This window comes from Hyla sarda, chromosome 4 (genome assembly GCF_029499605.1).
Source record: "Hyla sarda isolate aHylSar1 chromosome 4, aHylSar1.hap1, whole genome shotgun sequence".
Classification (NCBI taxonomy): Eukaryota; Metazoa; Chordata; class Amphibia; order Anura; family Hylidae; genus Hyla; species Hyla sarda.
Genome location: NC_079192.1, coordinates 52869419 through 52886194, shown reverse-complemented (window position 1 = coordinate 52886194; position 16776 = coordinate 52869419). Strand labels below are relative to the sequence as shown.

General features: G+C 42.3%; 1 protein-coding gene across 7 annotated transcripts in view; it reads left to right on the top strand.

The window, feature by feature from the left end:
* Window positions 1-16776, top strand: part of NSD3 (nuclear receptor binding SET domain protein 3) — a 170540-nt gene that overhangs the window by 96318 nt on the left and 57446 nt on the right. For all 7 annotated transcript variants that reach the window (XM_056570934.1, XM_056570939.1, XM_056570938.1 and 4 more), the window contains exons 8-13: window positions 4735-4780; window positions 5081-5211; window positions 7562-7681; window positions 8074-8200; window positions 9408-9605; window positions 10014-10187. In XM_056570934.1, the coding sequence (XP_056426909.1) occupies window positions 4735-4780; window positions 5081-5211; window positions 7562-7681; window positions 8074-8200; window positions 9408-9605; window positions 10014-10187 (796 nt within the window). The remainder of the gene's footprint in view (window positions 1-4734; window positions 4781-5080; window positions 5212-7561; window positions 7682-8073; window positions 8201-9407; window positions 9606-10013; window positions 10188-16776) is intronic.

The following is a 16776-nucleotide window of genomic DNA, read 5'->3' as shown; positions in this document are numbered from 1 at the left end:
ACACTGCTCACTTCCTGTAGGGGGCAGTGTTATTATAATCTATACTAGAGGTGGGCAGGACACTATATAATGGTGAGTACAGCTGGCCTAAGCATAAGGGTCACTGACCTCATATACACTAGTCATGTGGGTCTCTGTATCCCATAGCAACCAATGACTGAGCAGCTTTCATTCCTAAGGAGCAGAATATGAAATGAAAGCCATAATGGGGAGATTTATAAAAACCTGTCCAGAGGAAAAGTTGCTGAGTTGCCCAAAGCAACCAATCAGATCGCTTCTTTCATTTTTTTAAAAGAGCTTCTGCAAAATGAAAGAAGTGATCTGATTGGTTGCTATGGGCAACTGGTCAACTTTTTCTTTCTTTGATAAATCTCCCTCAGTGTGATTGGTTGCTATGGGCAACAAAGGCAGTTTCTCTTTTAGGGTATGTTCGCTCATACTTAGACTGCTCTGCTGTGTCTCTTTGCAGCCTCAGACAGTTTTGTACCAATTTTCATTGATGGACGCTTCTGTAAGTATCCTTAAAGTAAAAATCCAACGTTTTATGAAACAAAAGGAGTATAGAGCAGCACTTTGTATCATAGCAGCACCTATGGTCAAATAGGACGCTAAATACCTGAAAATAGCGCCCTTTTCTATCCCAAAATACTCCTTATGGGTGCGTTCCCACCTGGCATATAGGTAACGTATTTCACGCAGCGCAAAATTTGCGGCAGCAGCAGGAAATACGCTGCATATTCCTCGCTCAGTATACACACGGCTTTACGGCGGCAGCCCTATGTGCCCTGTGCGTTTTGGAGGCCGAGCCGTGTGTCACAGTCACGCCAGCACACAGCCCCACCTCCAAAACTCACTACACGCATAGGACAACCGCCAGAAAGCCCTGTGTGTATAGTGAGCGAGGAATACGCAGTGTATTTCCCGCTACTGCTGCAAATTTTGCGCATCATGAAATACGCTGCGTATACGCCAGGTGGGAATGCACCCTTAACCCCCTTATGGACCCAGCCCATTTTGGCCTTTGCATTTTCATATATTTCTGTCCACAGACCCATATGAGGGCTTGTTTTTTGCGCAACCAATTGTAATTTATATTGACGGCCTGTCATTTTACTATAAAATATGTGACGCAACCCGAAAATAATTATTTATGGGGGCTAATTTTGGAGGGCCGTGATGTAATTTTTTTTTTTTTTTCTGTGATGTGACCAAAAATCAGCAATTTTTACGTTTACGTGAACTAATTAAATATAATGTTAATGATCTCCTATGGTGAGTAGGAGATCATTAACATTATATTTAATTAGTTCAGAAATTTCCGCACGCATAGATACCAAATATGTTTGTTTATTATCATTATTATTAACTTAAAGGGGGTGTGATTTAATTTTTTTTTGTTGGTGGGACGTATTCACATTTTTAAAAACATTTTTACTATTTATTTTACCTTTTTGAAGTCCACACAGGGGTCTGTAAATCAGTTTTTCGACTGCTATTACTGTTCAGTGCTGTGCAGTGGAAGAGCACTGATCAGTAAGATAGGTGATCTACTTGGATAGCCTGTCTGTGTGGGAAGACTGTACAAGAAGATCCCCAGAGTGGGACAGAGCAGGCCGCCATCTTCACTCATTGCACCCCTGCAGACACACTGGGGGTGGTTCGATGAATGTCAGCAAAGCCGGCAACTGCTTTAAATGCCATGATCAGTATTGATTATGGCATCTGATGGGATCGCTGATGTCTGCCATTAGCGGTGAGGTCCTGGCTGCTTGTAGCACCGGGGCCCGGCGTGTATGAAGCAAGCACAGCTCCTACGCTTACTTCATGTGCAAGATGAAAATGTACATCATGGTGCAGGAAGTACCAGAGCACCATAACGTATATTTAAATCACATGTCCTTAAGGGTTAATGGTGTTTCCAGGATTAGAAAAACAGCTGATTTCTTCCCAAAACAGCACTACTTCTGTTCTCAGGTTGGGTGTGGTATTGCAGCTCAGGGCTGTACACTGCATAGGGTCTCCTTTTGAAGCACCATTATCAGAAGAAGTCTCCGAATCTGCTTCCATACAAAACACAATACGACAGTCGTAAAGCCACTTTATTGTAAAGCCATTTTGGACGTCACCAAGGACTAGTGAAGAAGTCAGCAGTTGACCCGCACATCCATAGAGGCATCCATAGGGGTAACAAATCTTCAAAAAGCTAAAACATTCAAGCTACTAAAACAGAAGGCAGTGAAGAAGCATTAGAAAACTATAAAAAAAAAAAAAAAGACGGAAACTTATTGCCAAAGAGAGTTAAACTAACCTCACAATTAACTATTTAAATAGTAAAAAGGTTAAAATTGAAAGCTGAATAGTGGAGCTGGAGAGGGTTCAAAGATGGGCAACAAGAGTAATACGGGGAATGGGAGGACTACAGTACCCAGAAAGATTATCAGAATTAGGGTTATTTAGGTTAGACAAAAAAAAGGCTTAGGGGAGACCTAATAACTATGTATAAATATATCGGGGGGGGGGGGGGGGGGGGGCGTACAGAGATCTCTCCTATGACCTATTTATACCCAGGACTGTATCTATAACCAGGGGGAATCCTCTACGTCTAGAGGAAAGAAGGTTTCTACACCAGCACAGACGGGGGTTCTTTACTGTAAGAGCAGTGAGACTGTGGAACTCAGGAAGTGGTCATGGTGAACACAATAAAAGAGAGAAAAAGTGGCCTGGATGTGTTTCGGGATGGTAATAACATTACAGATTATGGATAATAAATTTATAGGGACAGAATGTTGATCCAGGGATTTATTCTGATGCCATATTGGAGTGGGGAAGGAGTCTTTCCCCTGGTATGGAGCTATTGGCATAAAGGTTTTTTGCCTTTCTCTATATCAGCATAGTAGGGACACAATAGGGATATAGGTTAAACTTGATGGACTGATACTTTTCTTTTAAGTACTCACTGATACCAGTTAGGCTAGGTTCACACGGCCATTCTCTTCCATCCTGCTATTGAGGTTTACCAACCTTTCTTTTAACAGACAAACAAACTGAAGTAAACGGATGTAAACGGGCACTATTACATGCAATCTATAGATTGCATACACTGATCAATGATATGCCATAGGATAGCATTGATAAGTGTTATCGGCGCTCCTTTACTTCTGCCTACCATGGCTAGCAGCAGTAAAGGAGCGAAGATTATATTTCACGGAGCACGGTAAGGGACCTTCGGCCATCCGCACAGCTGATCGGGACAAGACGATTTCACCACGGTGATCCTGATCAGCATCCCTGACCTAACCGGCCGTTAACTTCAGGACTTTTAGATGCCGCGATGAACTTTGATTGCCGTGTGTAAAAGGTTAATGCCGGATATCACCGCTACTCACTGATTGGTGATGTTCGGCATTAGCCACAGGTCCCGGCAATGACACGCACTCAGCTGCTGGGCGCACTGCATAGTTCAGAACCTCCGGGATACCTGCCGGCGGGGTCAGATTAGGTATTGGGGACATTTGCACAAGTACTCGTGCAAATGTCCAGTATTGGTCCCAATACCAGTATCGGGACATCCCTAGTTACAATAACAGGCACAGTAGTCCTATTGGTTGCTGCATTCCTGAACTCCAGTTCTTTATCCAGTGCAGCGGTTTTGGTAAATGTTTGCCGATTTACAGCTTTTCACACTGACTTCTGTTAGATCATGACTTCAGCAGGAAAGATCACGCCAGTTTTACCAACAACTGTTATAGTTACAGTATATTGTGTGGGTTTTTTGGGGCTGATATTGTCCATTTCTATTTTCCGTTTCCTTTGTTCTCTCTGTATGAATTTGTTCTTATATGTATGAATTACATTGTCTCCCCAATTTTTGCCATCATTCCTTGGCTTTCCTGTTGTAAAGAAGTCTGTCGCAGGGCAATAAGGGTTTGTGCAAGTGCACATTGTGCTCCAGTCCAGCAGAAAAATAAAAAATAAAACATATATGTAAAGCCTTTACTGTGCTTCTGGACAATGGTTGCAGCATGCAGCTGATTTGTATGATGGACACCATGATGGAACCCATTAGACCCCTGTAAGATTCAGTGGGATGCCTTGGGGGTATTCATTTGTATCATCTGATGGATCTGACTGCTGTCAGTTTTATTTTAATTTTTTTTGTTCCTTTGACTTAACAAACAATGGAAATGTAAACACAGATGTGTTGTCCTCCATCTGTAGGATAAGAAATAAGGGTCTATTCACATTCAGAATTTCTGCTTGCGGAATTCTACCTCAAATTAAAGCCCATAGACTTCTATGGGATTCCGCACTCCCATTCACACTTCAGAAGTGTGGATGGGAGTGCAGAATCCCATAGAAGTCTATGGGCTTTAGTTTCAGGCGGAATTCCGTAAGCGGAAATTCTGCCGTGTGAATAGACCCTTAGTGTTGGATCAACAAGGGTCTCACTGTTAGGGGGTTCCCTATCTCCCATCAGCATGGAGCAGCAGTCACGTGTCCACGCTGCTCCTCCATTCCTTGTCTTTGGGACTCCTGAGTATAGCTTTGCCATGCACTCCGGCAGTCCCATAGACATTGCAGCAGCTAGCATGTGTGAACGCTGCTCCATTCTGATGGAAGGCACCAGAATCCCATTCTTGACATAGCTATTTTCCCTTTCCATGAGGGGCAGCATAAGTTGGCCGAGGGTCCTTCTTATGTTTCCATTGATGATATTCTTATCTACTCCTTCAGGTGGATGTCACTCCATTAACAGCAGTGCAGACTGGATTGCAGAAGGGTGAGTGTTTTTGACTGGTAAAGGACTGCTGTCTGAGCTTGTACACTTATATTACACTGGAGACCTCTCATTTCCAAGTTCTTCCTTGGACCTTTTCCTTTGACCATTTTGTTTGTTCGACATCCACATTACAACCCAAGTCCGGTTCTAGGCACAGCATACGCCTTGGCTCGGCAAGTCTATATTAGATGCAGTAACTTCATAAGTTAACCGTTACCCCACATCCACGTTCGTTTTCATTGAAACTAATGGAAGTTACCACATGGTGTGTTAGTGAATCCTGACGCTCCTTGTTTCAAGGGGCCAGTGAGATATCAGACGCATGCAAGCCCTTGAAGAAGAGAAGCCGGGCCTCTACCGACGTGGAACTTGCCAACTCCTCCTACCGGGATGCTTCTGACTCTGATTCACGTGGCCTGAATGATGCACAGGTGGGATTGGCATGCTGCATGTGGACTAGTATAAGGGTTAGTTATTGAAAGCTTAAAGGGGTACTCCAGTGGAAACCAATTTTTTACAAATCAACTGGTGCCAGAAAGTGAAACAGATTTGTAAATTACTTCCACTAAAAAATCTTAATCCTTTCAGTACTTATCAGCTGCTATATACCACAGTGGAAGTTGAGTTTCTGTCTGACCACAGTGCTCTCTGCTGACACCTCTGTCCATGTCAAGATCTGTCCGGAGCAGGAGAGGTTTGCTATAGGATTGCTCCTACTCTGGACAGTTCCTGACATGGACAGAGGTGTCAGCAGAGAGCACTGTGGTCAGACAGAAAGGAAATTCGAAAATAACTTCCTGTGGAGCATACAGCAGGTGATAAGTACTAGAAGGATTAAGATAATTTTTATTTTATTAGCAGTAATTTACAAATCTTTTTAACTTTTTGGAAACAATTGATTTGAAAAAATAGAATAAAATAGTTTTCCACTGGAGTACTCTTTTAATATCTGTAGGCAAGTGTGGGGGGTTATTTTGCTGGTTAAAGGAATGCTCTGGGCAAAACATACACTGTACTATGTCTATTGTAGACATAAGAAGGAGGTGCGTGACACAGGGATTCACTTCAGTGGTGGCTGAATTCCTCTGGTCATTCAAAAGCTCTGAAAAGGATCACATGATGTAGTGTGGGACTTCTGTTTTTAAGGAGTTCTGTAGTGTATGTTACTTCATGGACCACACTGTGTATCATATGATTCCTCTGATCCAGTCAGCAGTTCTAAATGGAGCAGAGGGATCATATGATACACAGTGTGGTCCACATCCTCCATTTTTATTGTTTCCCACTGTAGTCTGGTTTTCTCCTTTCTCATTTCCACCCTTACTTTGTACTTTGTTCCCTTCCTCCTTTACTTTGTCACTCTTTTTGACCTCATTTCCACCTTCTCAGTTCTTTCTCTTTCCAACTTCACTCACCCAATTCTACCTTTACTTCTTCCCTCACTCCCTTCTACATTGTCTGCCCCCTCACTCCCTTCCACCCTCACTTCCCCACTCCCTCCTGCCATCACTTCCCCCATACCCCATTTATTTCACCACCCCCCCACTCCCAGCTTCACCCCATTGTTGTCTTCTGACTTCACCCCCCTCACTCCCTACCAACTTCACTTTCTTCCTCTCTTCCCATGTCACCCTCACTTCCCCCCCCCACTACCTTGCATCTTCACTTCCCTGCTTACTCCCTTCTGCCTTTACTTCCTCCTTCACTCCCTTCCAACTTTATTTCCCCCCTCGCTACCTTCCTACGCCATTCTGACTTCACTTTCTCCCTCACTTCCTTCCACCTTCAGTTTCTCCCTCACTCCTTTCTGACCTCACTTTCTCACTCATGCCCCTCTGAGTTCCCTTCTCCCTCACTCTCTTTCACCTTTATCTTCTCTCTCACTCCCTCCTGACTTCACTTACTCCCTCACTCCCTTCTGACTTAACTTTCTCCCTCACTCCCTTCTGACTTCACTTTCTCCCTAACTCCCTTCTCTTTCTCCCTTACTCCCTTCTGGCTTCACTTTCTTCCTGGCACCGTTCTGACTTCACTTTCTCTCTATCACTCCCTTCTGACTTCACTTTCTCCCTCACTCCTGCCTTCACTTCCTCCCTTACTCCCACCTTCATTTTCTCCCTTACTTCCTTCTGACCTCACTTTCTCCCTTCTGACCTCACTTTCTCTCTCACTCCTTTCTGAGTTTCCTTCTCTCTCACTCTTTCACCTTTACCTTCTCTCACTCCCTTCTGACTTCACTTTCTCCCTCACTCCCTTCTGACCTCACTTTCTCCCTCCCTCCCTTCTAACCTCACTTTCTCCCTCACTCCCTTCTGACCTCACTTTCTCCCTCACTCCCTTCTGACCTCACTTTCTCCCTCACTCCCTTCTGACCTCACTTTCTCCCTCACTCCCTTCTGACCTCACTTTCTCCCTCACTCCCTTCTGACTTCACTTTCTCCCTCACTCCCTTCTGACTTCGCTTTCTTCCTCACTCCCTTCTGACCTCACTTTCTCCCTCACTCCCTTCTGACTTCACTTTCTTCTTCACTCCCTTCTGACCTCACTTTCTCCCTCACTTCCTTCTGACCTCACTTTCTCTCTCACTCTTGTCCTCCTTATCTTTCCTGATCACCCCCTTCCACTTTTACCCATCTATCTTTATTAGGCATTCATAAGATTTACAAAAGTTATAAAACTGTTGTGTCTGTGTATATAATATAGAATTAGAAAAAAAATTTGTGCGATTTTTGTGTGCTTTTACTGAAATGTATGACCTGGAATCCTTGGTCTTGACTACAGATTAGCTTTGAGAAGCAGGCAGACAGTCCATCAGCTGCTGGGGATGTCGATGCTTCTGATGTCCAGTCTGTGGATTCCAGTGTGTCTCGGCGGTCAAGTAAGCGAGACACCGTGTGTCAGGTACGTGTGCATTAAAGGGTTTGTCCTCATCTTATGAAACAATTATATTTCTAAGATTCACCATCACTTTATGATTGGAGGTAGTCTGACCTCTGGAACCCCCACTGATTTTAAGAAAGCAGAGGTCACAGGGCTCATACACCCCTTTGTCTTCCCACAGTTTTCCCCTGTTTAGTAAGGTTCTGAAAAGGCAGCAGGGAAAACATTGATGGGGACACAGGGCTGTAGCCCCTTCATTCCCATGATCCATTCCCATGATCCATTGAGGTGTTCTCATTCATAAAGTGAGGGTGTATCATAGCCATATGCCATCAAACACAGAAATAGCTATTTATACTGGTTGGATCAAGTATGTATGGAAAGTATATTATTTGTGAAAATGTTCTTTTTAGATCTGTGAAATTTTTGGGGATTCACTGGTGTCCTGTGATGGAGATTGCTCTCGACTCTTCCATCTTGAATGTCTTGGCATGGATACACCACCAGAAGGAAAATTTGTCTGCATGGAGTGTAAAACCGGTACGTAAAAGAATTAGACAAAGTTGCATCTAGACAGTTAGGCTTTTTTTTTGGGGGGGGGGGGCGTAAAATAAAGGAAGCCATTAAAAAGTACAATTTGTGTTCCAATAACAATCTCTTAAACGGCTCTAACAACAAAAATATAAAAAAAAGTTATTGTATAAATTGCCAGTGTAGTTAAGGGGTTAAACTCTGTTTAAAAAAAAACTATAGTATACACATGCATGTGATGTAAGGGGGCAGCCCTGTTGAGGTATATAATATATATATTAGGGCTGCACAATTTGGGGAAAATTTCATATTGTGATTATAGAGGTAATATTACAATTTTGATATGTGATATAATAAACTAATGTAAAATCCTTCTATTTCATGTTCAATTCCTCTATGTTATGTTCATCCCCCCCCATGTCATGTCAGTCCCCCATTTCATGTCCGCCTTCCATTTCACATTGTCAATTTCATGTCCACTCCCTATTTCACACACCCCTTTTCATGAACTCACACCCCCTTTCACATCTCCTAATTTTCATGTCTATCACCTTCATTTCACGTTTATCCCCCCATTTCATATCCACCTCCCATTTCATGTCTGTCTCCCCCATTTCACATCACACCCCTTTCATGTCCAGCCCCCATTTCACATCCCCGCCTACATGTCCACATGCCCCATTTCACAGACTCCAACTGATAAAAATCTATTGACACATCTTTACATGCCAAATGATTTTTTTATTACATTTTTTTTTAAGTAACAGTGCCCATTTAAGTTTTCCATAGGACCCCAGTGCACATTTTCTAATGGGGCCACAGTGCAGTTCCCTGCACATCTGGGGGTCTGCTGTACAGGGAGAGACTGTAAAAGGGCTGAAGTGCTGAATCAAGGCTTTGGTTCCTTTTTGTCAGGATCGGGGGGGATCCTAGAGATCAGACCCCCAGTGACTGCATATCCTAGCAATATGCCATCACAAAGTAAGATGGGAATAGCCCAATATAAGCTGATCAGATGCTTTGGAAAACTGATGGAACAAAATAGTATAGTTTATTATTTTTATTTTTTTTTATAAAATAAATGGGATCACTGTGAATCATTCATGTGCCCTGTATATTGCCTCCCCACATTGTTATCCATAAGCCTAAAACATGATTCTTGGTTAGAAATAAAGAATGACTCTATAACTTTTATTGTTTTTTTTTTTATATATAGGTCTCCACACCTGCTTCTCCTGCAAAATCCCCAGTACCAGTGTGAAGCGCTGCTCTGTCCCTTCCTGTGGCAAGTTTTACCACGAAGCTTGTGCGCGGCAATATGCGGCCACCGTCTTAGATTCTAGGGGTTTCCGGTGCCCCCACCATTGCTGTACCTCCTGCACCGCTGAAAAGGACGTGTACAGAGCTTGCAAAGGTGACATAGATTGTATGTGGCCAAAGGTGCTCATAGGCAAGAACTGGAAGTGATGAGGCTCGACAGACTAGTGTCCTGTAGCACAGCCATAAAAATGGAGACACAATGTAACCCTTCCTTTCTTGTCCTGGTTCACACCTCTACTCATACAAACTTGGACAGGAGACCTTGGTACCTAATTGTAGGTGACTGACCAGATCTCTCTACTACCTATTACTCATAATATAATGGAATAAGGCTACCTGGGCCAGTCCCTATCACTCTAAGGGCCCCATAGCAGCTGTCCCTATAGTATTTTATGGCTTGTTTTCCTTTTTACTCCTAACACCCCTACTAGTAAAAAAAACAACAGATCATGGTGTAGTGATCTTTTCTGTAGAAGTAAGAACGTGGTATTCTCTTTTGCAGGTCGCATGTTACGTTGTGTGCGGTGCCCTGTGGCGTATCACAGCGGGGACAGCTGTGTGGCTGCAGGCAGCCTTATCCTGTCTTCAGGCCTCATGATTTGCAGCAACCATTCCAAGCGTAGCGGTCATTCGTCCTGTGCAGTCAATGTGAGCTTCTGCTTTGTGTGTGCTCGAGGTAAGCAATGTGACATGTACTGTCATTTTCTGTGCTGGAGGGTAGATGACTAGCGGGTGTGATCTTGTAGTGCAGCATCAATTAATCCTTTGGGAGGTAGTATGTGTTCATACGCCATTGGGTTGTCTACTTACACTTCAGCCTTCAGGATACTGTACAGAAAAGGTAGAGAAATGAGTAAAAGAGAAGAAGTAATGAATGGATGAAGACTGAGGCTTATACTGTTATAAGGGATCATACCATATTTCTTAGATCAGTAATAGTAATAGAGTAGACTGCTTTTAAATCGATGGATAGACCAGGAGCTCATTCATTTGCTGCTTTTGTTCCCACCGGTCTCCATAAAAGTAATAGAAAGGCCATTAATGGCGCCATTGAGGAGTCTGAGACAGTCTGGTGGCTAGGGACATGATGCCTCACAACACCCATTAAAGGGAGTGTTTCATCTGCACAGACCCTCTTCATATATCTGGTTCAATATCTACCTCCCCGTGCATTATATGTATATCTGCCTCCCCGTGCATTATATGTATATCTGCCTCCCCGTGCATTATATGTATATCTGCCTCCCCGTGCATTATATGTATATCTGCCTCCCCGTGCATTATATGTATATCTACCTCCCCGTGCATTATATGTATATCTGCCTCCCCGTGCATTATATGTATATCTGCCTCCCTGTGCATTATATGTATATCTGCCTCCCCGTGCATTATATGTATATCTGCCTCCCCGTGCATTATATGTATATCTGCCTCCCCGTGCATTATATGTATATCTGCCTCCCCGTGCATTATATGTATATCTACCTCCCCGTGCATTATATGTATATCTACCTCCCCGTGCATTATATGTATATCTGCCTCCCCGTGCATTATATGTATATCTAACTCCCATGCGTTATATGTATATCTCCCTCCCTGTGCATTATATGTATATCTACCTCCCCGTGCATTATATGTATATCTCCCTCCCCGTGCATTATATGTATATCTGCCTACCGTGCATTATATGTATATCTACCTCCCCATGCGTTATATGTATATCTGCCTCCCCGTGCGTTATATGTATATCTGCCTCCCCGTGCATTATATGTATATCTGCCTCCCCGTGTATTATATGTATATCTGCCTCCCCGTGCATTATATGTATATCTGCCTCCCCGTGCATTATATGTATATCTGCCTCCCTGTACATTATATGTATATCTGCCTCCCCGTGCATTATATGTATATCTGCCTCCCCGTACATTATATGTATATCTGCCTCCCCGTGCATTATATGTATATCTACCTCCCCATGCATTATATGTATATCTGCCTCCCCGTGCATTATATGTATATCTGCCTCCCCGTGCATTATATGTATATCTGCCTCCCCGTGCATTATATGTATATCTGCCTCCCCGTGCATTATATGTATATCTGCCTCCCCGTGCATTATATGTATATCTCCCTCCCCGTGCATTATATGTATATCTGCCTCCCCGTGCGTTATATGTATATCTGCCTCCCCGTGCATTATATGTATATCTGCCTCCCCATGCGTTATATGTATATCTGCCTCCCCGTGCATTATATGTATATCTCCCTCCCCGTGCATTATATGTATATCTACCTCCTCATGCGTTATATGTATATCTGCCTCCCCGTGCATTATATGTATATCTACCTCCCCGTGCATTATATGTATATCTACCTCCCCGTGCATTATATGTATATCTGCCTCCCCGTGCATTATATGTATATCTACCGCCCCATGCGTTATATGTATATCTGCCTCCCCGTGCATTATATGTATATCTGCCTCCCCGTGCATTATATGTATATCTTCCTCCCCGTGCATTATATGTATATCTGCCTCCCCGTGCATTATATGTATATCTGCCTCCCCGTGCATTATATGTATATCTGCCTCCCCGTGCATTATATATATATCTGCCTCCCCGTGCATTATATGTATATCTGCCTCCCCGTGCGTTATATGTATATCTGCCTCCCCGTACATTATATGTATATCTGCCTCCGCATGCGTTATATGTATATCTCCCTCCCCGTGCATTATATGTATATCTGCCTCCCCGTGCGTTATATGTATATATGCCTCCCCGTGCATTATATGTATATCTGCCTCCGCATGCGTTATATGTATATCTGCCTCCCCGTGCATTATATGTATATCTGCCTCCCCGTGCATTATATATATATCTGCCTCCCCGTGCATTATATGTATATCTGCCTCCCCGTGCGTTATATGTATATCTGCCTCCCCGTACATTATATGTATATCTGCCTCCCCGTGCATTATATGTATATCTGCCTCCCCCTCCATTAAAACAAACAAAGCCTGCATGCTTACTACCTCATGCTCTCCCAGATATCATATCTTCCGATGTCTGTTCCTGTGTTTTTCTTCCACCTCCCCCGTTCTGCTCTGTAATTGGCTGAAGATCTGACAGCTGCATCACCAGGGGAGCAGGGGAGGTAAGTATGGCAGCTTTTGTTGCTTTAATGCATGGGGAGGCATGGAATCCCTTCTATGACATCCATATTCCTTTACAAAGTCATATAAGAAATAACAAGAAATGCCTATTAAGAGTCATAATCCGCTGTTTGTGGTCTTGTGAGTTAGACAGTCCCATCAGCTGAGTGAAGGGTCTGTTGCTCTCACTAAAATAAATGGGGCCGAGCTGCAGTACCAGGCGCAGCCACAAGCAAACAAACGCCATACTTGGGTAAACAGATCCTTCTGTGAGCCGATCGGCAGGGTTGATGACAGAAGTTGGACCTCATCGACCAGATATTCATGGGCTATGCCATTAGGGTGTTTAAAGGTTGTAGTTCCTTGGTATATTGTCCCTATGAACTTGTCTGTCTCAGATGACTCAAGGGGCTCCATGTGTATAGAGCTATCATCCAGCACAAATCATCCAGCACACTTTCTGCTCCTTGTGCATGTAATGTATATGACCTGATGATAAAGATGATGAAGATGATGAAGATTTCCATGTGAATGTTATTGTGTTATGTATCCAGCCCTATTATTAATGTTAGACTACGATAGACCCCACAACTGTATGACAGCCCCTGACCAGATAAAGCCTGTAGAGTCTTTTATTCTTATTTATTCACATTTCATCTGTTCTTTTGTTTTATTTTATTTATTTATTTTTTATCTTCATTTATATATATATATATATTTTTACTCATTGTTCATAACCAGCTTTACTAACGGCAACTGCGGGGTCACACCCTGCTCTGTGTATTGTAAAGTGGGGGTTGAGGGTGGGTAGAGGCTCCGCTACAGATAAGCAATGTTCTCCTTTTATCCGCTTTAGACATTTTACAGCATACACACTAAACACCAATGTGTGACATACAAGGGTGTGCATCATACATAGTCCCATGCTAAAAAATATATATGGTGCTGTTTTTAATTTTTTATGCAGTGACTTACCGTACTCTCTTCTACACTTGACTATAACATGTATTTCTGCAAGGGGCATATAAAAAGGACCTTCTTATGGCATCCAATGAGTCTGTAGGGAGCTATGAAGGTGCCGCTGTTGCACAAATACCAGGGTGTTACAGAGGAAGAGGGCTCCTTTTGTCACTCCATTTGGAACCCCCTTGACATAGGACGCTAATGGATTACCATAGCATCCCGGGGCCTAACAATGACTTCCAGGTCTGCCATGTACATGAAAAGCCTGTTTATTAGTTTAAAGGGGTACTCCGCTGGAAAGCGTTTTTTTAAATCAACTGGTGCCAGAAAGTTAAACAGATTTGTAAATTACTTCTATTTCACAATCTTAATCCTTCCAGTACTTATCAGCTGCTGTATGCTCCAGAGGAAGTTCTTTTCTTTTTTAATTTCCTTTCTGTCTGACAACAAGTGCTCTCTGCTGCCACCTCTGTCCATGTCAGGAATTGTCCAGAGCAGGATAGGTTTGCTCTAGGAATTTGCTCCTACTCTGGACAATTCCTCACATGGACAGAAGTGTCAGCAGAGAGCACTGTGATCAGACAGAAAATAAATTCAAAAAGAAAAGAACTTCCTCGGGAGAATACAGCAGCTGATAAGTACTAGAAGAATTAAGATTTTTAAATAGAAGTAATTTACAAATCTTTTAACTTTCTGGCACCAATTGATTAAAACACATTTTTTTTCCCAGAGGAGTGCCCCTGTAAGGGTGTACACACACACCATGGTTCGGGCACAGTCTGCTGCCCTACTCTGGACAGTTCCTAACATGGACAGAGGTGTCAGCAGAGAGCATTGTAGTCAGACAGAAAGGAAATTCTAAAAGAAAAGAACTTCATAATGAGAATACAGCAGCTGATAAGTACTGGAAGAATTAAAGGGGTATTCCAGAAAAAAAAAAAATATTTATATCAACTGGCTCCGGAAAGTTAAACAGATTTGTAAATTAATTCTATTAAAAAAATCTTAATCCTTTCAATAATTATCAGCTGCTGAAGTTGAGTTGTTCTTTTCTGTCTGGCAACAGTGCTCTCTGCTGACATCTCTGCTTGTCTCGGGAACTGCACAGAGTAGAAGAGGTTTGCTATGGGGATTTGCTTCTAAACTGGACGGTTCCCGAGACAGGTGTCATCAGAGAGCACTTAGACAGAAAAGAACAACTCAACTTCAGCAGCTCATAAGTACTGAAAGGATTAAGATTTTTTAATAGAAGTAATTTACAAATCTGTTTAACTTTCTGGCACCAGTTGTTTCAAAAAATATGTTTTCCAGAGGAGTACCCCTTTAAGGGTGCACATACACCATGGTTCGGGCACAGTCTGCTGCCATATCCCATCGGACCCTTGCATTATACAGTACTAATCATTTAATAAAAGCTTGACTGGATTTAGCTAGTCTCTTTGGTTGGGTCTTTTTCAGGTTTTTTTGCCGGCCTGAAAACCACAGCAGACCACAGTTTTCAGTCTGAAAATAAAAAAATAAACAGTATAGAAAAAAACATAATGCATATATATGATCAGAGTATCACATGTCCCCTGTGATACTCTGATCATATACAGTATATGCATTATGTATTTTTTCTGTACTGTTTTTTTTTATTTTTTTATATTTTTTTTTTGGACTGAAAACTCTGGTCTGCTGTGGTTTTCTGCCCGGCAAAAAGGTGTAAAAGTTCTTTTATAATTCGTGCAATTCGTTCTTCAAAAAACAAACCCTCACGTGGGTCCATTGATTGAACAATCAATAAAGTTACCACTTTTGGAATGTGGCGACACAAAAAGAAATTTCTTACAAAAACAAGATTTTATTATGAAATAGTAGTATAAAAATACAGCATAAAATGCAATATATATGGACTTGGAGAATGAGAGGGTAAGACCATCTGGGGAGAACGTAGAATAGTATAGGCCACTGTGTTTCCTAACCAGGGTGCCTCCAGCTGTTGCAAAACTACAACTCCCAGCATGCCCGGACAGCTTTCGGCTGTCCGGGCATGCTGGGAGTTGTAGTTTTGCAACAGCTGGAGGCACCCTGGTTGAGAAACAATGGTATATGCTGTAGTCATAACAGAGCTGAGGGATAGTTAACAGGGGAGGGGTCAGGACCGCTCCTATATTAGCTCAGCATGTTTAACAAGCAAAAGTGAGATTACTCTGCCCTGTGTAATCCTGAGGAAGGAGTAATCAAGCAGATCGGCTGTTTTCATAATAATCCTTATTGTAAGAGCAAATATACTATTTATCCTTTTGCGTGTCCACATGGCTCTCAGGTACAGACGTGGACTCAATTGTTGGTCCCTTCCATTAAAGGGTACCTTTCATGAAAAAAACTTTTGCTATATTATAGATTAATGTATGCAGAATAACTTTCCAATAGCATGTTATTAAAAAATATACTTCTTTCTATTTAATTTTCCACTTTGAAAAAATGACCACTAGGGGTCTCCCTACCAGTCGTTTTTTATAGATTTCAGACTCATGCTGGAGTCCTAAATCTCAGACTGCAGACGGGACACAGACAAACTCAGCACTGTTCCCTGCCAGGGAGTTTGTCTGTGTCCTGGCTGCAGTCTGAGATTTAGGACTCCAGCATGAGTCTGAAATCTATAAAAAAAAGGACTGGTAGGGAGACCCCTAGTGGTCATTTTTTCAAAGTGGAAAATTAAATAGAAAGAAGCATATTTTTTAATAACATGCTATTGGAAAGTTATTCTGCATACATTAATCTATAATATATCAAAAGTTTTTTTCATGAAAGGTACCCTTTAAAGGGGTACTCCAGTGGAAAACTTTTTTTTTTTAAATCAACTGGTGCTAGAAAGTTAAACAGATTTGTAAATCACTTCTATTTAAAAATCTTAATCCTTCCAGTACTTTTTAGGGGCTGTATACTAAAGAGAAATCCAAAAAAGAAATGCATTTCCTCTGATGTCATGACCACAGTGCTCTCTGCTGACCTCTGCTGTCTCCTGCTCTGGACAGTTCCTAAAATGGACAGTAGAGGTCAACAGAGAGCCCTGTGGTCATGACATCAGAGGAAATGCATTTATTTTTTGGATTTCTATTTAGTATACAGCCCCTAAAAAGTACTGGAAGGATTAAGATTT